This window comes from Pecten maximus, chromosome 17 (assembly GCF_902652985.1).
Source record: "Pecten maximus chromosome 17, xPecMax1.1, whole genome shotgun sequence".
In the NCBI taxonomy this organism is placed as follows: domain Eukaryota; kingdom Metazoa; phylum Mollusca; class Bivalvia; order Pectinida; family Pectinidae; genus Pecten; species Pecten maximus.
This window is the reverse complement of record NC_047031.1, coordinates 8,989,736-9,014,112: the sequence shown is the minus strand read 5'-3', so window position 1 is coordinate 9,014,112 and position 24,377 is coordinate 8,989,736. Positions and strand designations below refer to the sequence as shown.

General features: G+C 34.0%; 1 protein-coding gene across 14 annotated transcripts in view; it reads left to right on the top strand.

The window, feature by feature from the left end:
• LOC117315682 (nuclear-pore anchor-like) overlaps positions 1-24,377 on the top strand; it is a 108,314-nt gene that overhangs the window by 22,461 nt on the left and 61,476 nt on the right. For 13 of the 14 annotated variants that reach the window (XR_004529743.1, XM_033869981.1, XM_033869983.1 and 10 more), the window contains 2 exons: positions 4,417-4,483; positions 5,798-5,904. Coding sequence is in view for 13 of the 14 variants with exons in the window: in XM_033869981.1 (XP_033725872.1) it covers positions 4,417-4,483; positions 5,798-5,904 (174 nt within the window). In the remaining variant the exon portion in view is untranslated. Of the gene's footprint in view, positions 1-4,416; positions 4,484-5,797; positions 5,905-17,664; positions 17,758-24,377 lie in introns of those variants that run through there. The other variant, XM_033869992.1, reaches the window with a different exon arrangement.

Here is a 24,377-nt window from a genome sequence, read left to right as displayed (position 1 = left end):
GCCTTAAGTCTATAAATATTATACTTCAAACAAAATTCATGATTTTACCATAAAAAAATCTACATCAGTTATAGTCAGCAATTTCATTTTAATTGATGTCTTGGTTTATTTTCTTTTTTAATCCATTTTCTTAAATATAATGAAGAAGTGTCATTTGTTTGTTACTATGGAAACAGAATTTTTATTAGCTAATTGAGGTTTATAATTTTGCTTATAAGTATATATATCTGGTAACAATTTAATTGTGTGTTTATTTTTGCTTCCTAGTTTAATTAATTATAAAAACAATCAGTTCAACCCGTAGTGCATGAGTGACCAGCTGTTATTGATTTTCCGCTTCAGTGATTTTGTTGATTATTTACATTACCATATAAGGTCAATAATTGTTTTGTTGATTTGTTTTCTAATTTATCTATTTTATCCATGGTTGTATTGTTAGCGTTGTTTATGACATAAAGTTGTCGGCTATAGTTCAGACTAAGCTAGTGGGTAATAATAATGCTACAAAGCTTCATTTACCATTCTGAATGTTCAATGTGTTTTATCATTTAGTAAAACGTTTGACTGATCTTGATCAGCTATCTCTGATCAGGGTAGACATAATAACAAATTAATCATCTTAATTATTGTTATATAAAAACATAGTATATCTAATATACAATATCTTAATATATTAAAAAACATTTCTTCATCATGCTTAAAGTTTTCATTAATTCTCATCTAATTTTACAAGACAAGGATTATCGTCAATATTTTTTTCATTTTCTTTATGTATTCTCAATTTTGTGAGGCATATTCATATATAAAAATACCACTTGTTAACGCAATTTAACACATTTGTGTTCAATGTTTATTTTTTATGAAAATTCTAACAAATAACTTCTTAAAACGTTAAGGGAGGGACAAAAAATATTTCAAATGTTTGATCTAATGTTTGATATGAAAAAAAAAAAAAAAAAATAAAAAATACTGATTTTACAAAAATGGACAACTATTTGTATTTGAAATTTTTCACTAGATTGGTGAATTCAATTGGACATTGAAATGTATTTGAAACTTTTTAGATATTAAAGACAGCATTATTACAAGATGATAATTGAAACAAACCTTTCACGTAGTTTAAAGGCACAATATCATAGATACATTTAGATTGTCATGTAAATTAAAGGCACAATGTCATTGATAGATTGTCATGTTAATTAAAGGCACACTGTCATTGATAGATTGTCATGTTAATTAAAGGCACACTGTCATTGATAGATTGTCATGTAAATTAAAGGCACAATGTCATAGTAGATTGTCATGTAAATTAAAGGCACAATATCATAAATAGATTGTCATGAAAATCAAAGTCACAATGTCATAGATAGATTGTCATGTAAATTAAAGGCACACTGTCATAGATAGATTGTCATGTAAATTAAAGGCACACTGTCATAGATAGATTGTCATGTAAATTAAAGGCACACTGTCATAGATAGATTGTCATGTAAATTAAAGGCACACTGTCATGATGGATTGTCATGTGAATTAAAGGCACGCTGTCATGATAGATTGTCATGTAAATTAAAGGCACAATATCATAGATAGATTGTCATGAAAATCAAAGGCACAATGTCATAGATAGATTGTCATGTAAATTAAAGGCACACTGTCATAGATAGATTGTCATGTTTATTAAAGGCACTATATCATAGATATATTGTCATGTAAATTAAAGGCACAATGTCATGATGAATTGTCATGTGAATTAAAGGCATGCTGTCATGATAGATTGTCATGTAAATTAAAGGCACAATGTCATTGATGAATTTGTTAATTAAAGGCACAATGTCATAGATGGATTGTCACGTAAATTAAAGGCACACTGTGATTTATAGAATGCCATGTAGATTAAAGGCACAATGTCATTGATGAATTGTCATTTTAATTTTTGCAGTGATTAAAATGGAGAGCGACAAGGGACATGTAAAACCATATTAACATGTAATCGGACACTCTCACTGTAGATTTTCACTGTAGGGGGCGGGACTGGTACAGGGTGTGTCTCTACATATGCTCTATATACCCAACAAATTAATTGCATCGATACATCCTATAAATTAATGTATTGATACATTATACAATGTTGTATAATGTATGAATTTACAATTTATTTTTCTACTTACAATACTGCTGAATTTCTAACAATACCTGATTTTGATTGGTCAGTTAGTTCCTGATGATATAAATCAGTTGATTTGATTGGTTGATGAGGATGTATGGATACACCAATTGTAGAGACACAAACTGGTGCCTGGTGCTACTGGTACTGGTACACACACTCTTTTGCAGATTTTATGAATTTGCATGCACAGAAAATAGAAATTATATATATAGTACAGTATATGTAACACCACACTTCATAACTAAAACCTTGTCAAACATTTCCATAAATATCCATCAGAAATAAATACATGTAGATGCTTTCTTTTACATGAAATTTAATTTATGTTTCTAATGTAGAAAGTGCAGTTATTTTGTTACAGTTTAAAAAAAGAAAAATGATAGTACTTTTTTAGTTAACTATCAAGGGAAAATAATTTAGATAATTGCTTGATGATAGGAAATTAGCATAACAAGGGGAGACAATCTAATAAATGGAGATAATTGTTCAACAAAAACTTATCATTATATAGTAACTGATGCTGTTCATTATAACGATATTTGATTTTGAAGTCTAAAGGTAGCTCCTGAAAAGGAAGAAAGCTACCAAGGGGAGATAATTCTCTGTCAAGGGGAGATAATTCTCTGTAGTAGTGTTTAATTGTAATTATGACCCTGATTACCTCCCCTGATAACAAGGTTTATGTTATACAGTGTGAGATATATATACTATAACTTTAGTGTTTCTAGTTTGTAGCTTTTATAGATTCTATTTCTCTTTGTTTTTTATTGTTACTTACTACTCTCTTATATCCATAACACGCAATCTTGAAGTTTGTTTTATCAAAATGCTTCTCTGGAATAGAGAAATAAGTTTTTGTTTTATTTTTTTTTGTGTGGTTTATTTGATTAAATTGCTATATATTGAAAAGATGTATGTAGTCATATTCAGCTTGTAATATTAATCTTGCAACAAATGATTAATATGATATACCAGGGTTTGTTTGACGATTAGTCATCAAAACCAAATGGACACGTACGACTCTTTAGAGGAGTATAAAGATATTGTCATCGATCGTTTCGTATATCTCGCTGATAAAGATCGTAGACTACAGATGGGAAGTAGGTATTTGAACAGTGGCCATTTTGTTGTTATGTTAGGTAATGATGTCATTATGTTTGTTCTTTTAGCTACAATTATAGGGGAGATAACTCTTGATGTCTGGACAGACAAACACATCTATGATCATAAAAATCATCAATAAAATTGTTAAAACTTCAAAGAATTTTTTGGTGTGTAGTTTACTCTTTTAGATGAATAGTTTTCAATCTGTTGGATTTTCACCTCTGATGTGATGAAAATAATGCACATATTGTAGATACATTGTAGTCGGATATTATCCAATCTGTTGATAAGACTGAAATGTGTGGTAGCATTGATTTTATGGACATATAGAACCGAGAAAAAAAGTTTTTGATGCTTAATGATTTTTTGAAGAACACTGGAATAACTTATTATGTTCATATCAGCTTAAAAACAGTGAAATTAAAAGGACCTACTACCAGATAATGAAAGAAGTAAGCTTAAAGGGGTATTCCTTCGTTTAAATAAAGTTTAGGTTGTCAAAATTAAACTTACTGGAAAATACATATTTTTTCCAAGTAGTAAAAGTTATAATCTTTACATTATTAAGGCATTTTACTCTCAAGATAAACCAAAGTTCTTTGAGTATTAAGTCCTGAAAATTCTTAATTTGACCAAAGTGTCACTTATTACTGCAAAGACATAGAATGTTTGTATAGGATATGCCTTCTTTTTGTACATTTCGGCGTTAATTTCATTACATATAGGCACAGATACTCATATAATCATCCTTCGGACGTAGATTTCATCAATAGAAATTGTGCGTGTGTCGATATCCGAATGAAGGAGTGCCCCTTTAATGCAAGCTACAATGCTCTAACATATGAAATATTTTGTAACAGGAAATATTTATACTGAAATGGAGTGTGGCCCATTTATTAAAAGCCTTATCAAAGCTAGTCTACCCAGCTGGGGATTGTAATGCAGGGAAGTAAAACTGTCAATCAATTAAGCTTTGTTTAAACCATATTTTGTATGTAAACCTTATCTATGATAAATGAAATATTTGTGGTGTATCAAGTTCGTGTACTCATACTATTGTTTTAAATATAAATTTCTAGGCATTTTTGTGTCTTGCCTTCTAGAATCAGAGGGTCGGGCATTGATTTATATATTTTTTTCTCCAGGTTAAGATTGACGAACTCCATACCGTCATAGAAAGACACAGACTTGAGCTCCAAGAATCCAAACGAGGTCAGTACTAATTTGTTGTTTTTGTTTTCCACCTTTTGAATGTGACTAAACTGTCTCTTGTGGGACCTAGTCCTTCTTCTCCAGAAAAAGCAGTTTCACTCAAAAGAAGCCGTTTAAACACTTGTCAGTGCGAACAAGGGTATTTGCATGCCCTGGCTGGATTTTGATTAAAATTCATAGGTTCTACAATATTCACGTAAAATTTATGTCTAGTTTTCAGGGAAACAACATTCAAGTTAAATAGATGAATTAAAAAATGCCTTACATTGCTTGTATTCACACTCATAATCGTATAAAATATTGACAATTTTTTTACGTAAACTCATTATCTCACGGTTTATAACTATCTACCGATTTTCAACCGGTACTTGTAAAGTGCAAAATGAAAGCAAAATGAAATCAAACGCAACGAAACGAAATCAAACAAAACAAAAAATGAAACATTGAAAAAATGAAGGAAAAAAAATTAGACTGTACATAGGCCTAAGTGTCCCATTATCGGGGTGTAAAACATTACACAGGAAAGAATGAATATATATTGCAATATTTACTCAGTTCTTTAGATATAAAATAACTCTATTTAGATAATATGCTAAATTTACGATTTATAGGCATGCAAATTGTGTTGTGAATTGGTGCACGCTCAATTTTAAAATCACATGACAGATGTGATTGTAAGCAAATGGTACCCATTTTCAACATACGGAAATTGCATTTCTCGCATAATATTAAATGTAAAAGAAATTTTCATACATTCATCACACATTTACTTGTATTCATCTTTATCAATTAAAACAGTTTTTTTTTTGTTGGGCTATATCTTGGATCCAATACATAGCATGTTTTTGACGTTTTCGGTATAATTACTGTGTATTTTTGTTACCAGAGTTACGTAATTACTGTGTTTTTGTGTTACCAGAGTTACACTGTAATTACTGTGTATTTGTGTTACCAGAGTTACGTGATTACTGTGTTTTTGTGTTACCTGATTTACATAATTACTGTGTATTTGTGTTATCAGAGTTACGTAATTACTGTGTTTTTGTGTTACCAGAGTTACATAATTACTGTGTATTTGTGTTACCAGAGTTACGTAATTACTGTGTTTTTGTGTTACCAGTTACGTAATTACTGTGTATTCATGTTACCATAGTTACGTAATTACTGTGTATTTGTGTTACCAGAGTTACGTAATTACTGTTTTTGTGTTACCAGAGTTACGTAATTACTGTGTATTCATGTTACCAGAGTTACGTAATTACTGTGTATTTGTGTTACTAGAGTTACATAATTACTGTGTATTTGTGTTACTAGAGTTACAAGTCCTACACGAGGACCAGATCAAGGCTCTCCATGACACCCACACCGCAGATCTGGAGTCCGTACGACTGGAATACGCTGATATGATCAAGAAATTACAGGTAGGAACATTTTATCCTGTTTGATATCACAATAAGATTTACGTATTGATAAATCTTTGTTTCAGACTTAGATATAAAGTATTATCCCTTCCCTGACGTTTTCCTGCGTCCAGATAGAATTTTGACTGTGGTGATAAAAACACCTGTACATGTACCCCCATATTTGCCAGACAATGCCTCAGGGAGTTACCTCCCTTGTCACGTGACATTTCTATTGTTTGTCATGTACAAATAAATAATATAAGTAAAATACCTGTGTTTATCTATCATAGCTATTGTAGGGTTTTTTTGTCTCAGATTCCTGTGAGGTGATTTGTATATATATATGTAAATACTGGACCATAATGCTCAAAGCTTGTTAGATTTTATCTTTATATAATTAATTGTCCAGTGTTTTTACGCAGAATGCAGCTTTCTGATTGGTTTAGATTTTTTTTAATACCTCTATGAAAAATATCCGAAAATGGCGTGAAATATGTGACGTCACAATACGGCCATTGACATTGGGTATTGATTTGTGAAAAAGAATCCCTTATAAGATCAGTTCAATTGTACATAAAACATGTGTTTTAATTTTGAAAATCAATTTCAAAAATTAACTATAAGTGTTGATGTCAATTATTTATTAGTTTCATAGGGGTATGAAAAAAAAAATTGTTTGCAAACTTTTGTAAGACGCAGATTCATACAGTTTGCAAACAAATTTTTTTTCATACCCCATGCAATGAAACTAAAAAAAATGACATCAATGCTTAAATGAACTGTAATGTTTCCTGATTAAAGTGACATTTTTGATCTATACCTGAGATTTTAACGACTCAGATTTTTCATTCTTAATCTTTTATTGTCATAGAATTTAACAAGCTTTCGTCAATTTGGACCAGATGTGCTCTTTAAAGAATAAATGTTTACATATTGTACAAACAAACTTGCATGCTTTCAGTAGAAGTTGTGATTTAACTGTTGATTTGAATGTAATTAAACAGAAGCAGAATTGATATAATTATCATACAGTATTATATATTACATACAGGCATGAAATCTTAATTTACTTAATTTACAGTTATTGAACTAATTTTCCAGTCACATGATTCTGTGTGATGCCAATTTATACAGCTATGTTGACTGTAGGACCTCTGACTTGATTCCACTCTTACAGTGCTACTTCATTACCTGGGAATTTCGGGGAACACATTCTACTTTGGTAGAACTACTTTAAATTGACATATATATTGTATGAAGAGTTGGTTATTAATTAATATGGCAATGGACAGAGTGATATCTGTCTTATCTGACCACTGAGTATAGTGACATCATATCCTATATAATTGATGCCTGCATGAGGACTCATACATCCTGTCTAATCTGACCACTGAGTATTCTGATATCTTGTATCACCTGACAACTGGACATTCTTACACCCTCTATAATCTGACCTGGAGTACTCTGATATCCTGTCTTATCTGACCCCTGAATATTCTGACATCCTGTATAATGTGATCCCTGAGTATTCTGACATCCTGTATAATCTGATCCCTGAGTATTCTGACATATTGTCTAATCTGATCCCTGAGTATTCTGACATATTGTCTAATCTGACCCCTGAGTATTCTGACATATTGTCTAATCTGACCCCTGAGTATTCTGACATATTGTCTAATCTGACCCCTGAGTATTCTGACATATTGTCTAATCTGATCCCTGAGTATTCTGACATATTGTCTAATCTGACCCCTGAGTATTCTGACATATTGTCTAATCTGATCCCTGAGTATTCTGACATATTGTCTAATCTGACCCCTGAGTATTCTGACATATTGTCTAATCTGACCCCTGAGTATTCTGACATATTGTCTAATGTCTATAATCAACCTGAACTAATCTGACATCCTGTCTGTCTTTCTGACTTGAAGACATATTGTATCTAGATGTTCAGCATCCTTGTTGTTAGTGATTTGTAAAGAGTTTTTTGTTTCTACCACAAACACAAAACATGGAAATCTAGTTGTAGCAGGAGATTATTCTCAATGACTTTCAGTATGACGGAAAATTGTTCTTAATAACGTTTGTCGTGACAGGAAATTGTTCTAAATCATGTTCAGTTTGATGAGAAATTGTTTTTGATTACGTTCAGTATGACTGGAACTTGTGCTCAATGACGTGCACTGTTGCACTATTCTGCCTATCTATTTTCTGGCCAAGTACCTGTATAATTTTACTATAGATATGTACATGTACTTTATATTCAGAATTTCATTTTTTTTTTTTTTTGAGTCTTCTAGAAAATACGAGATCAGATAGGCTTTAAATATTTGTGATTATGAAATATTACAAGATCTAAGTATATAAAGGAAAAAGAAATACTGGAACAAAGGGAAAAGGCTGCATTCTAATTTGACCTTCTCCTGGTATCTTAGAACCTGTAACTGATGGACATAACTATTCACCCCATTGTGGACAGCTGTGTGATTTGGGATAATGATATATATTGTGATAACAGTCTATTGCCTTGATTCATGCTGTAGCTCACAGAATAATATGTATTGATACCATGACCATTTGAAATTGAAAAATTACCAGTGTATAAATTCTCGTGGAGTTCTTTTGGATTGGAGATCATAAAGTGACAAAGAGCTAGTGGCTTTGTGTGAAGCTCTTTTGAAGTGGAGGTCAGTATGTCATTGTAGCATACACCCTTAAATACATGCGTCTCTATACAAACCATAATGAATTAATGTACAAGTTCTAATGTCTTCAGTGACTTCAAAGACTAATCCTTATTGACTCTAACCTCACTCTAACTAGTAAACATGTATTAAGTCCAATTCTATTGACTTCACTTTGATGAAGTTTATTGACAATGTAAAGTCAATTTCAAGTAATTTTTAGCTTAGCAGCTTATTGATAGGTGTAAATTAATCAGAGATGGTGTGTACCTGTATTTAATTTACCTGCAGCAGGGTAGAGGGAAAGAAAGAAGGAGAGAGAGAGAAATAATGAGGGATAAAGACATAAGGAACAGGTGCAGAGGAAAAGTAGTGGGATAATAGTCTGTTTTCTGTCGACATATCATTCCAATAATTTAGTTTATTTATCAATTTATCTAAGGAATACACAGCGAATTGGGTGTTCATTATTGTGTAATTTCACTGAAATATCAGCAGCCAGTACATTATAGTGCCATCTCACCGAAATATCATGGACCAGTTTATTGCAGTGCCATGTCACCAAAATATCATGGACCAGTACATTATAGTGTAATCTCACTGAAATTTCAGCAACAGGTTCATTATAGTGTCATCTCACCGGAATATCAGTGACCTTTCATTATAGTGTAATCTCACCGAAATATCAGCGAATAGTTTATTATAGTGTAGTCTGGTATATCATCGACCAGTAAATTATAGGTTTAACAGATTCACAAGCCTTACTTGTTACTTACCTGCAACCTGTCATTGAGGTCTCTGGTTAATGGTGGGAGCCTGTCTGAGTCGTTTGGTTGATTAGGAAAGATAAATATCGAAGCAGCTTCTATTATTTTGAGCTATGTCTCCCTCTCCGTTGGTTCCTTCCGCATGTACCTAGGAAAACAAAAACAAAGAGATAGATATTCAGATCAAAATAAAATTACCTGTTTATCTTAGAGGATGACAGATTGATTTACATATATAGGCATCTTTCCCAAAGTCAAACATGAATGAATTCTGGGAGAAACACTAAAAAATATACCAAAGGTCCCAAAAAGTATGCCAATACAATGTATACTGATAGGCCCCAAAGATATACCAATGTGTCCCAAATAGGTCCCAATATGTCCCAAAAATATACTGTAAGGCCCCAAAGATATACCAAAAGTATACCAATATGTCCCAAAAATATACCAATATGTCCCAAATAGGTCCCAATAGGTCCTAATATGTCCCAAAAATATACCAATACTTTCAGTAGCACTGTTTATAGAGGTATGATGGAGTGTAATCTCGGTATCACACGGAACGACTTCAATAGGGAGGTATACGATAAGTATGTGTTTGTATATACTGTACACTTATATATACACGTACTATAATCAACAATCTTTACACATGGAGAGGTTAAGGCAGTATGGTATATTATATACTGTAATGAGCACTCTCTAGAAATGGAGGTAATTTCTGTATAGGGTATTCATGGACATTATGGGCAGTAATTAGCAGGTGTGTTTAAGCTTCTGGTCAGGTGTGACCGTAGTATGTAAACAAATCTATCCTCTAATTGATAAATGAAATATCACAGCACAGGAGCTGGTTATAGAGTTTTGTGAGAATTAGCTTAATACTCTAATGAAACATTTCGGCGATTCTAGAGTGAACAATTGGTTATTTAGGTATTATATAGAAAATTTGTAGACTGTAGGAATTGATATTTTGGTTCAAACAGATCATACATGTTATTTGAAGATATATAAAAACTAATAAAAAAACATTAAAGACATTAAAATTACAACATCTACATTGTACTTACCTTTTCACAATCTCTTGACATCATTTGAGGAATCGGAATGACATTGATAATTCCATTAGGCTACCCAGCCATGAGCTCTTCTAGAACACATGTCTGAATAAATCTGACTAATTATATTCGTTAAATATCTTTGATTTGAAAGCTACACATCTTAAAAATGTTGATCCAATCCGATAAAAACAGTTTGAATTTCACACTACACATGTCCTAAGGTGTGAGTTGATGGTGGGGAAGTATATATGTATATATCCACACATTCACACTATTAATTGAAATATATGCACACCTGCATGTAGGATAACGTTTCTTTCCCGACTGCCTGTTACCGAGGGATCTATAGGAGAAGGGTTTTACTAGGGGCCCCCTACTGTTCTGGACTACTGTTGGTAACTAGGAGAAACAACAGATTTGGTGTGACGCGACCTTGGAAGTATAAAAGTATGTGACGGACAAAAAATATGTAGCTGTCAATCACCTCAAAGGGAACATGGCATAGTGGCATTAATATAAAGAATTTGATGACATGTTTACATAGTGGGGAACAAATCTTTCTTTCTCTTGAATTAAGTCTTAGCGGTTGGTATGTACAGCATGTGTTTGCAACATGTACATTTAAACACCTATGAGAAAAAATACTTTTTATGCAATGAACGTTGATACCAAGAGATTTCAGGTTTAACTATCGGAAGGATGGAAGTGCGAGCAGACATCTTAATGGTAGCACTACCAACTCATTCCTTGTGAAGGAGCATCATGAATTCTGATGTTGTGACAATTAGAGCTTGGCATTATTTCATTAATATGATTAAAACAACAATATACATTTTTGAGACTGTGGAGTGTAGAAGATGAAGGAGAGAAAACGACTTCTCAAGACAATTGTCTCCCTCCCGATACTCAAGGTAGTTATAATACAATTAGATATTTGGTCCAGGATTAAATTTGTTTCTTGAGGAAGAAATTTTGAAGACTATTTGTTTTTGACTTACAACCTTATATATCAAATGCTTGTGTAGTTTAGCGGAGAGCGTTAATTTTCAGCGATTTCAGCCTTGACAATGACAACGATTTATTCTTAAAAACTGATATATGTACATATACATTGATATACAGTGGTACTGAGCCTGTCACCTATAAGGGTGACTTATTAATATTCATCACTAATTACAAAATTTAACGAAATTTAACCTAGAAGTATTCAGGATACTATGTTGTGTAATACTTGAACATGTTTTTAACGAATCCTGGTGACTTTTTAGGTCACCCCAGACGAAGTCTCAGTTGACCTATACTATTGCGATCGCCTTTTGTCCGGCGTCATAAACAATTTACATTTTCGACTTCTTCTCTAAAACCGCTCGACCAAATTCAATGAAATTTGGCAGAATTTGCTTTCATGGCCAAATGTCAACCAAAATTGTGAATTTTATGGTCCTCAAGCCCCAGGGGCCTGACGGGCAGGGCCGAAAAGGGTCAAATTGACTAAAATTTCAAAAATCTTCTTCTCCACTTCCAGATATGGTGGAATCAAACACTCTTCACAGATATAAAGGTCTTAAGGTGCTATACCAAAATTGTGAATTTCATGACCCAGGGGTCTCATGTTTGCCCTGGGGTACAGTCATACTCCACACATAACCCTCCCTGGGGTTCACTGGTACTCGGTTATAAGGCGTCCCTCTTGAAGTTTTTGCTCTGTTAATTCTGAGATAGTTGCGGGAGTCAACACAGAAAGAAATATCAATACACTGATGTGTTTATTACAGAGTTGATTGTTTTCCTATAAAATCTAGGAGTAATCAATATAGTTATTAATGTTGACTTACCAACAGTTAGGCTGATGGTTGATACAAAACAGAGCCGAATATTACTGGCTACGTATACTTTTGCGTTGGAATTGATAGTATGGAAATAATTCTTCAACCTTCCTTAAAACTGCTTGACAGTGGAATTGTCACCAAAGTTGATTAAAAAATACAACTACATTTACTCCACACAGTGGAATTTTCACTGAAATCTTCCTTAAAATGATATATGAATATTTTGTGACCGAAATTTCACTTGAATCTCAGACTTTTTAAGGTAGCACACTACAGTAGGACAGCCTGGCCATGGGCAATTTTTTTGTTAAGCAAATAACTCCTGTATTATGATATGCATAAAAAATGAAAAAATAAATGTACACTATAATTGGTATATTCATTATGAAGTAGTACATAGTAGTGGCGTAGGAAGTCGTCAAAAAGTGGGGAGGCAAAATTTTTTTTTTACGCACTAAACAAATCGTATGCCATCTCCGCAAAATTAGGCAATAATTATCATATCAACATCCCATGATAATTTTGATAATTTATGTAGTACAAAATAAGTTATTTACGCAAATCAGGATATATTATTTATGGCAAAACATGAATCACCAGGCCCGGCCAGGATTTTCGTTAGGGCGGGGGGTCCAGTAATTTAGTAATAATGCAAGCGCTGTAGGCCCGAGCCGATTTTTTTTTTGCTTTTTTTTTTTTACGAGGGGTCTGAGGGGCCGCCCAGCGGGTCCAGGGCAGCGCCCTGATAGGGGGTTCAAGGGGGTCCAAGCCCCCCGCGGAAAATGAATATAGCACATTTCCAATAATTCGGGATCAGGCGCGGATCCAGGAGTTTTCGAAAGGGGGTCCAGTAATTAAGTGATCATGTGAGCGCCGTAGGCGCGAGCCGATTTTTTCCCCCTTTTTGCGAGAGGTCTGGGGGTCGCCCAGCGGGTCCCAGGGTGGCGAAGCACCCCTGTGGATCTGCAATCGAAAGGGGGGGGGGGGCAGTAATTTAGTGATAAAGCGAGCGCCGTAGGCGCGAGGCGAATTTTTTTGTATTTCCTCGTACCTGTCGGTAATTAGTATCACTCTATTCACGTTAAAACCGCGCATTCTTATTCATGTTGTGTTTCTGTCTTGTTCTCATTATAAACTCAATTAACTTCACAAATTATCATCAACTTATTGAATCTATGTGATGAAGTTAAGCAAAATTTCGTATTAAGATATAAATATTGACTTACCAGGCTATTGCAGACGACCGACACACAGGTCTGAGGATTGATATACTAGTATAAAAGTCGGAATGTTCCGGATGTACAAGATAAAGTTTTTATCATTGCCTTCAAGAAAACATTATCGGTTCGAAAATATACAGATATTTATCGAAATGAATATATAAATTCGTATTTTTTCCCCTTTTTTAGATTTTGGATGTCAAAAAGTGGGGGGGCAAAAAGATATGTTTGCCCCCCCACTGAAAAAAGTGGGGGGGCAATTGCCCCCCCTGCCCCCCCGCTTCCTACGCCACTGCATAGTTAACATGCTTCATTAAAATACTTGATTAAAATTTGCAAATGTTGTACAGATAACAAATATATATACTTTATTAGAGGTTATATGTAGGGTTAACAGGCAATGTTTACATATCTAAAACATGTGCCATATTTTTCAGAATTCAGCATTTTTGCTGTACACTGCTACCTTATTAGACAATTCTGTGACTGAAATCACTCCTCATATTAGTCGGACATTACCCCGACAGTCATAGCGATATACGAATGTTATCATGTATATATAGATTCACAAGTCATGCAGAAACATTGTCATCATTAGTTCTCATGAATAATTGATCAAGTTATTGGGAAATTGAATTGAAGCATGTGGAAGTTCCATCAAGGAGATTCAGAAGCAGCTGTAATAGCCTTCAATGGTTTGGCCGCATCAATAAAATATAGGCGATCTCGGTAACGTTGATGATACACCATTCTGTAAAGGCATTTAGTCAACCCCACCCGTTATCACTGGTAGGTTAGAAAGATGAAAAATTCTGTTTTACCATGTAACAGGGATGTTTAAAGCACCTGGTCATGTTTAATGGTCCAATAATGGGTTAGAAACAACATATTTCACAATTTGTTTGTTTCAATTCTAAATATTACATATCTTAATGGCCATAGTGAATTTTGTTTGAGAATTTCAAAAAAAATGTTTTAAATTTGAAATATTTTTTTTTTACACAGACCATTAGTGTGACTTTGCAAGTTTTTTTGTTCAAAATGAGAATTGACATAGAAAATGACTTCAAACTATGTAAAATGCATTGATGAAAATACCGTACAAAATCATTTTACAGCTAAAACCCTGTAATACGTACATCAAATATTCCATGTCTGGAACTTATGCATTGAAAATGTATCGAAAGAATGTCAACAAAATCATAAAGTAAAATTCTGTGTGCAAGATAACATCATGTATAATTACTTGGTAGTCGTGTATTCCTAGCTTAGAAGATGTCATGGCATTAAGAACTGAATGAATGTAAATATACAATATATAAAAACTGGTGAGGGAAGTGTTGTACAGTACTGGTGAGGGAAATGTTGTGCAGTACTGGTGAGGGAAGTGTTGTACAGTACTGGTGAGGGAAGTGTTGTACAGTACTGGTGAGGGAAGTGTTGTACAGTACTGGTGAGGGAAGTGTTGTACAGTACTGGTGAGGGAAGTGTTGTACAGTACAGGTGAGGGAAGTGTTGTAGAGTACTGGGGAGGGAAGTGTTGTACAGTACTGGTGAGGGAAGTGTTGTACAGTACTGGTGAGGGAAGTGTTGTACAGTACTGGTGAGGGAAGTGTTGTACAGTAGTGGTGAGGGAAATGTTGTACAGTACTGGTGAGGGAAGTGTTGTACAGTACTGGTGAGGGAAGTGTCGTACTGAGTACTGGTGAGGGAAGTGTCGTACAGTACTGGTGAGGGAAGTGTCGTACAGTACTGGCGAGGGAAGTGTCGTACAGTACTGGTGAGGGAAGTGTTGTACAGTACAGGTGAGGGAAGTGTTGTACAGTACTGGTGAGGGAAGTGTTGTACAGTACTGGTGAGGGAAGTGTTGTACAGTACTGGTGAGGGAGGTGTTGTACAGTACTGGTGAGGGAAGTGTTGTACAGTACTGGTGAGGGAAGTGTTGTACAGTACTGGTGAGGGAAGTGTTGTACAGTACATGAGGAGGGAAGTGTTGTACAGTACTGGTGAGGGAAGTGTTGTACAGTACTGGTGAGGGAAGTGTTGTACAGTACTGGTGAGGGAAGTGTTGTACAGTACTGGTATACTGGGTTACTGTGAGGGAAGTGTTGTGCAGTGATGTGTGACTTTGCAGTGTTTAGGTGATGTACATTGATGTAGGTCGTCATACTTGTTGTCATTAATAATTAATCTGCCTTTGCCGGACGCGCTGTTCCGAAGCTGGGTCGTCACAACATCAATACAATAAATCGGTGATGTAGATAGGGTAGTCACAGCAGTTACATAGAAAAAGCAGCATCCATTTGTGTAGATCTTCGCAGGTAAACACTTGGTGTCTGTAGAGAAGATGACAGGAGTCCATCGACAGCACTTCATGGAATATTTGTCTGCGTGTGCCAAACATGCAGAAAAGTAGCTACTATCTGAAAATTATCTTGGAGGGGTTTTCGACAGTAAATTCAGATTGGAATTCATAGGAATAATTGAAGAATTTCTTCTATTTGGATCTCAGAATGTTGTTCCAAAGGGTTGTGAAATGCATTTCTCAGTTATTGAGAAATTATCCTTGTGACAACATGGAAGTTTGGTTAAAAAACTGATAGATCTGACTGGATTAATATGAAAAAAGAGATTGTACTCTGACGGAATTTCAGACTCAGGGAAGTGGTGCCTATAGACTGAATTAGGGTAAATCTACAAATCTTTTATTATGGAGTTTGGTTATGAAGCATTCTGTACTGGGACTTTACTGTGACAAGTTTAAGGTTTCGAGATGTGACAGGCTAGTTTTAATATAGAACTTCCTTAATGTAACTGGATGTATTTTTAATTCTAATTTTGATTTTAATAATTTCAAAAATGTAAATTTTCAAAATTGTTTTTTTACAATTTATTTTATTGTCTCTCTCGTGTTTTAACGCCATGACTACATATCGTAAAACCTGGCATGACGTCCTCTGAAAAGGGATGCAATAAAAATGATACATCTGACACAATCATTGATAAAAAATGAAAATCAATGTCAACGTTATTGGTAGGAAATTGACAACACATCATAATGGATGTTTTGCTGTCAGAAGTTTTTTTTTATTTTCAGTTTTTAAATTTTTATCTATCGATGAAAAGGTAGGAATAGTTTTTGATGTTACGGTTAACTAACATAGCAAAAAGATGAAAGCTGTTTGACAAACTTTCACAGTGTTATGATTGTGAATTGATAGTTCTCGCTGAAACAACATCATTTACGAACACTCAATGGAATGGTTAACCAAATTTCCTGTTATAGCAGGGATCGAAACACTGGATATAGCGTGAATTCGGAGACTGGAATCTTGAAAATACTTTGTAATAGATAGGAAGTCTTTAATACAAACTGTAATTTAGGTTTGTTTTGTTTAACGTCCTTAATTAACAGCCAGGGTCATTTATAAGGACGTGCCAGGTTTCGGAGGTGGAGGAAAGCCGGAGTACCCGGAGGAAAACCACCGGCCTACGGTCAGTACCTGGCAACTGCCCCACGTAGGTTTCAAACTCGCAACCCAGAGGTGGGTGGCTAGTGATAAAGTGTCGGGACACCTTAACCACTCGGCCACCGCGGCCTCATCTCTGTAATAACAGTTGGCCTATAGGGCTGTTGGATTCTGCGGAACAAATATTTAGTTTTAAAAGACGGAAGTAACTTCCTCCTTGCTTAAGTGTCATTCTAGAAATCAAATTCATTTTTCATAAACTTGATATCTCTGAAATGTCTGTCACACATTTTGGGGAACATTTTGAATCAAATATGATTTCCTTTGCATTCAAACAATGTAATCCCCTTTATATTTATGACATCATGTGGTGATGTTTTTGATTTATCAGACGACAGCCATGTTCAAGCTAAGTGGTACGTCAGCTTTCACACCCAGCTTGCAGTTGGACAAATTTCAAAAATCTATGAAAAACTTCGAGATTTTATAATTTGGAATATCAAATTAAACCTGATACATGGATGATTGTGGAAGATAGCTCCGGTGCTGATCAAGTCATTGAACACTTGGAGTTTTGACTTCACTGACAATATTCCAGGAAATTTCTGCTTAAGTTTTCACACATAAAAACTGACAACATGAGTACTTTGGATAGTGTTCATTTTATTTCTGGAAAATTTCCACATTATTGGGATGTTACTTTGATTGACACAATCAGTGGGGATTCTTAACTTTGTTGATAATTAATTTGGTGACTTCAAGATGGAGTCAGGTGAGGAGAGAGACCCCAGGGATGATATTGCCTCGTTACTCAAAGTGGAGCATATCAACCTGATTGTGGTAAGTATGGTGCTGTCCGGATTTTATCTCAACGGTTATTTATAATCAATTTCATTGTTTCTAGGTTGTGACTAATTCACAGTGATTCAGAAGTTTTATGTAAGAAACGTCAGATTTAAATTTCAATTAAAGAGAGTGAAATCAACAGAATAGTTTTCTGTAAAAAATGTCAATCAATGAGGTTGAAATCAACATGACATATTATAGACACTGCTGAAAAGGAAACATAGGGGCCTGTAACAAAGATTCAATATGACATACTGTAGACACTGGCTAAAAGTAAACACAGGGGCCTGACAGTGATTTAACATGACGTATGTTATGTAACATTACCCTGAGCTGTGATGCAGATGACATGATTTCATAAGAATACCAAAATCTTTGACCTTATACAAACATCACAAACCTTGACCTTATACAAACATCGCAAACTTTGACCTTATACAAACATCACAAACTTTGACCTTATACAGCATCACAAACTTTGACCTTATACAAACATCACAAACTTTGACCTTATACAGCATCACAAACTTTGACCTCTGTGGGGACGAAAACTAGCCTATAACTGTAAAAGGGAGCAGTTTCTCTCCAAGAAACCTAACCCAGGATTGTTGATCTTGGGGCCCATAGGGGTCTTATGATTTGATAAACATTAATGTAAATGGCAAATGAACACAGACTTAAGATATGTGGCGTAACTGGAAAATTTATCTTATCTTTCTCTTATCTTATCTGGACTGGGCTTAAGGCCGATGTCCAGATAGCTCAAATGGTTAAAGTGTCCGTCTCGGGTTGGGAGGTTTGGGGTTCGAGTCCCGGTCTGGTTGTTGCATTTTTCCTCTCTTAAGCTGTAATTACAATTGCAATACGAATATGGTTGTTTAAAATTTAATTTCTAACTGTACATCATAACTGTCAGTCATTTGAGCATCACATTAAATAAAATGAGTAAATGATGAAATTTTTTACATGTAACATACTTGCCAACTTTTTAAAATTCTCCTGGGGGAGAAAGTGCGTGAGCGACATTTTTGACCGGAAACACATTTCACGCGCGACACATTTAGCAAACAAAAACTAAGGGGAGATAATTTGCTATTGGAAAATAAATTCCTTGCATGAACACTTACTTCCCTCACTTAAATAAAAAAAAGGGGGGAAAAAAACTTATTTCAAGCTTGGCCAATAATCTTTTTTATTCAAGTTTGGAAAGATAATTATATAAGCAACAAGTTACAAAAAAATAGATGCAAAATTACATGATTTTTAATTATTTCTGGAAATTATTTAACTCACTGTTCACTCTAAATAATAGTATTTACTTAGATATGTTATGAAAACTACATCTGTATGTTGTATTATAGATGTCAGTCAATGAATGCAAATTATCACAATGATCTCACTTTCTAGCAACAATATAACAATTTAATATCCGAATGAAATTTCAAATGTTTCCTTTGGTTTAAAACAAAGACAATGATACAAACAAATAAAAAGGGCTGTACTAGCAGTTGTACTCACTATATAGGCCTACAACTCAGTGTTTTGTAGGTGGGGACTGATACTTAATATTATTGTAAATTTTAAATCAGTGACTGACCCATTTTTAACCAATGACCATTTTTTAAATTTTTAAAGAAGACATTGCATGACATGGTGTTGGAGTGAATTTTAAGGTAGACATATCAGATTGTCTATAAGGAATATGCTAGATATAGTAAGCGGTTCTGTTTGGTTGTACTTACACTAAATATTCGGCTTTGATAAATGACTCAATTCCTCCTAAATCTGAATATATCAGTCAAAAATTGTAATAAGAGTTGTCTCCCTTTGAGCTTCTATGGATCTGATATTTTCTCCCCTGTGTGTATATCTTTGTCTCCTCTGATCTCCCATTTCTGATTTTGCCTTAAATGTCTCCAGTTGTTGATGTACCATGAAACAATACAAAAACGAAACAAAAATAGAAGTTCAAAGTTACTTTTCAATACTTTCCATCTCTCCATTTTTTGTGGGTCCACCCTTGGGTCTTCTTATGTGGGTCCCCCCCCCCCCCCCCCCCCCCAACCTTCACCCCAAATTAGTACTTTCCTTTCTAGGGTGGTTGGCACAGTGGTAATACATTTGCCTTTTACCTAGGCGGCCGGGGTTCGATTCCCCGATCGGACGGGAAAAGTGATGGGGTCACCTGCCCGACCACGTGGGTTTACCCGGGTACTCCGGTTTCCTCCCACAGTGTCACCCCTCGCAGTCACTTCCACCTAGGCCAACAAGTGTGATTAATATCAGCTGATATAACTTGTTTCACAATTGTTGTAAAATAAATAAATTTGAGAACTAACATTCTGTGCCATGGTATTGTTTACCCGTCCCTTTCTCTATAAAAATTCCCCGGTGTGTAACTTTCCTCTATCAACAGGACATTGTTTACACTTTTTGTGGCTTCTAGTTGTTGTCAATGATGACAGAAGAGTAAAAATCAATAAATTTTTAGGTCTTTGTAACTAGTAAGTTATCGACCTGTCTAAACACAATAATGACCATTTGTTTGGTCAGCCTTTCTTTAAACTCCTCAGAAAGGTCTTTTGTAGAGCTTCAGATTAATATGCCATTGTAAATGTAAAGAGGATTTATTTATTTATTTGTATTGTTTCAGCATCACAAACAAATGATTGATGTTGACATTGATGATCAATGTATCATGTATGTATATTATAAGGATATTTAATTATCCATTCCTTTTCATAAGATGTAAATTTCAAATCTAGAAATATGTTACTTTATCTTTCCCAAGCCTTCTATACACTCATTAGTCAGTCCGATCTCAATCATTTGGAAGGGAGATAACTCCCTCATACTAAATTGTGATGTTATGAAGATTTGAAATTTGGCATATGATATAGTTCTAATTCATAGTAGTCTGTTATTCAATTTAAGAAGGCACATCATAATATCTTATGTTATATTTATTTACTCTAAGTGTTTATTTAGAATTCTTTTAATCATTTTATTGTTACTTATTTGATAATGAATGTTTATATTAAGTGTTTAAATGTTAAAATCTGTCTTTCTTTGATAAATTCTCACTTTATCTTTGACCATTACCTTTAAAGCATCTTTTGATTCCAATTCATTTCTGTGTTTGATTGGCAATCCATCTGACACAGTACAATTAAGCCTTGACGTGACGATGATCAACATAGTGCCAAAATGACGTCATATTATTGCAATTTTTTCAATTGGATTTTTATTGTGTTTGACTACTTACTAGTGCACTGCAAAGCATTTCCATAACATTGACCAAAATGTGGTGTGAAAATCACATCATGATCTAGACTGTATTTATAGATTCAGCCAAGATCAACATTTAGGTAATAAGAATAATAAACGTGAATATAAATAACAGTATTTGGAATATTTATCTTACTTGTGTATAGTGATATTTATTCTAAACTGCATGAGTTTGCAATATTGGTATGTTGATACGTACTGATTTTGACTAACTTGTGTTTGGTAATATCTATATAAATGTTTGGTAATATTATTATTTGACTAACTTTGGGTAATATTTATATCAATAGTCAAAATATTTGACTGACTTGTGTACGGTAATATCTATATATGAATAGTAAATATATTTGATTATCCTGTGTACGGTAATATTATGTAGTCAATATATTTGACTAAATTGTGAATTGGGTAATATTTATACAAATAATCAATATATTTGACTGACTTGTGTTGGGTAATATTTATATGAATAGTCAATATATTTGACTGACTTGTGTTGGGTAATATTTATATAAATAGTCAATATATTTGACTAACTTGTGTTGGGTAATATTTATATGAATAGTCAATATATTTGACTGACTTGTGTTGGGTAATATTTATATAAACAGTTGATATATTTGACTGACTTGTGTTGGGTAAAAATTATATAAATAAATATTCAATATATTTGACTAACTTGTGTTGGGTAATATTTATATAAATAGTCAATATATTTGACTAACTTGTGTATGGTAATATTTATATATAAGCAGTCGATATATTTGACTAACTTGTGTTGGGTAATATTTATATAAATAGTCAATATATTTGACTAACTTGTGTTGGGTAATACATATATAAATAGTCAATATCTTTGACTAATGTGTGTTGTGTAATATTTATAGAAATAGTCAATATATTTGACTAACTTGTGTTGGGTAATATTTATATAAATAGTCAATATATTTGACTAGCTTGTGTTGGGTAATATTTATCATTGATCCTTGTCCTGTTTCTCCTTATGCAGTATGGCTATGACAGCCTTGTGCTGTAGACCTGAATACACAAATCCCCACAAGGACAATTGAATGGGACGAACTTGATCCCGTATATATACACACAACCAGAATTAAACTGAGATTTATATCAACTCGATAATTAAACGCTTGTTAGATCTTTAAAAGGCATGTCAATGCTATCAAAAGAAATCGCACGGGGTTCTGGTTTAGATAAATCGCATGCCTAGGACTCCATGTTTGTCCTAGTGTGGTATCCGTCCACGGAACTCCGGTAGCACTGACAGGAAAGGTGGATTGGCCAGCTACATATTTGAGTATATATATATATACAGTGACACACTGGAAAGTTGGATTATTTTGGTATGGATTTTTCTATCGTCAGCCCATTTAGGAATCTCTGTTGTATCAAAAGTATATCGAAAAAAAGTTGTGCTAAGATATATATTAGATGTAAGGTGTATCGACGCTGTGTGTGCTCAGGACTTATGCAAACATTATTAGAAAATCGTTAGAAACTCACCGTGGATCTGATCGGAGGTCGGTGTATGATAAGCTTTCTCACAAATATCTAGCCATAGTTATCTACTTGTAGTTATAATGAAGTTGAAATACTTTTGCCGTCCGGTGCCTTAACATACAGTTTATAGATTTTATAGATCTTGTTTAGGGAAGACATTTTTATTTTGGATTTAAAAGACCTTAAGTGTCAATTTTTTCAAAATATTTTTAAAAATTTGTATTGATGTAAGCATGAACACACATAGGCTTTTAAAATTCAAACTTAAGTTTGTTAAGCCATAGACCAGTGTCAATTATACCAGCTTCTGAAGGACATCTTTTGTAAGCTTTATTTTCCTTTCAAAATGTAATTTTAGCAAATTTATTTACTTAAATGATATAAAAAAAATCCTGATTATAACAAAAATATATTGAATTTAAATTATGTGTTCTTTATGATAAGGAGTTTATTTAAAAAAGAAATGCTAGTTTCAGCCAAATTTGATGTCGATATTTAACTTAAAAAGTCTTATAAAAGGGAGAAATAAGTTTGTTGGTTGTCAGGTGTTGTAGATGGCCTCAGGTAAATTGGGACATCTGATTTGATTAAGTTATACACAGGTGTATGTATAGGTAGATATAGACTTGGCTTTTGTTGATATAACTAATTAGTCACAGATTCATACCTGGAAACGGCGGAGAATGATATATCCAGCTGTACCTCGGAATCTCCTAGATACTCCTTTACGCCTGTGGATGTTTGTGTAAATTTACAAGACAATTCAAACTTGTGAAAGTTTCGCACCTGTGTATTACCTGGGAGTTTGTTTGTTTTACCTGTGAGTATTTTACCTGTGAATCGTTAGGAGACGTTCAAACAGCCTTTGTCTAAGTGTGATATTGTATCTTAAAGCACTGTAACAGTTGTCTTCTGACTTTGAAATTGGACCAAACTTTTGTTTGGCTTTAATTGTCGTGAAAAAGGTTGAAAATCAGGTGTGTGAATGTTGGGTTGGATTTATCGTACACATGAGGCAGTAAAATGAAATATTCAACTGGATGGAAGTGAAATATACATGTTTCTGGGGTTTGTGATCCAAGGATTTTAATTGTGATCATTCGGAAGTGTTTTGTGCTCCAAGGATTTTAATTGTGATTATTCGGAAGTGTTTTGTGATCACATGGAGTTTGTTTGTGATCAAGAAGATTTTAATTGTGATCACACAGAATTTGCCACGGAGAAAGTTGTTTGATATAGACAAGGAGTCTATCTGTGTCTTCTCTGACGTGGAAAGTTTCAGCTTTGATAGATCAACATGGTTTGGAATTGTGTCTTAATCTGGAGAAAATGTGATTCATGGAAGTTTTTATCATTGTTGTGTTAAGTAATTGGTATCTTTAACCTAATGTTACAAAATATCTATTACAAAAGTTCTACATAACACCGAGTCTCAGTATTAAATATCTAGACATTGACATGCTGTGAGGGTGTCATTCGATACAGAGTGTCAGAATAGAGAGGGTGCCATTTGATCTAGGGTGTCAGAATATAAAGGGTGCTATTTGATACAGATTGTCAGTATATAAAGGGTGTCATTTGATACAGACTGTCTGTATAGAGAGGGTGTCATTTGATACAGTGTCAGTATAGAGAGGGTGTCATTTGATAAAGGGTGTCGGTATTTAAAGGGTATCATTTGATATAGGGTGTCTGTATTTAAAGGGTATCATTTGATACAGACTGTCTGTATAGAGAGGGTGTCATTTGATACAGAGTGTCAGTATAGAGAGGTTGTCATTTGATACAGGGTGTCAGTATAGAGAGGG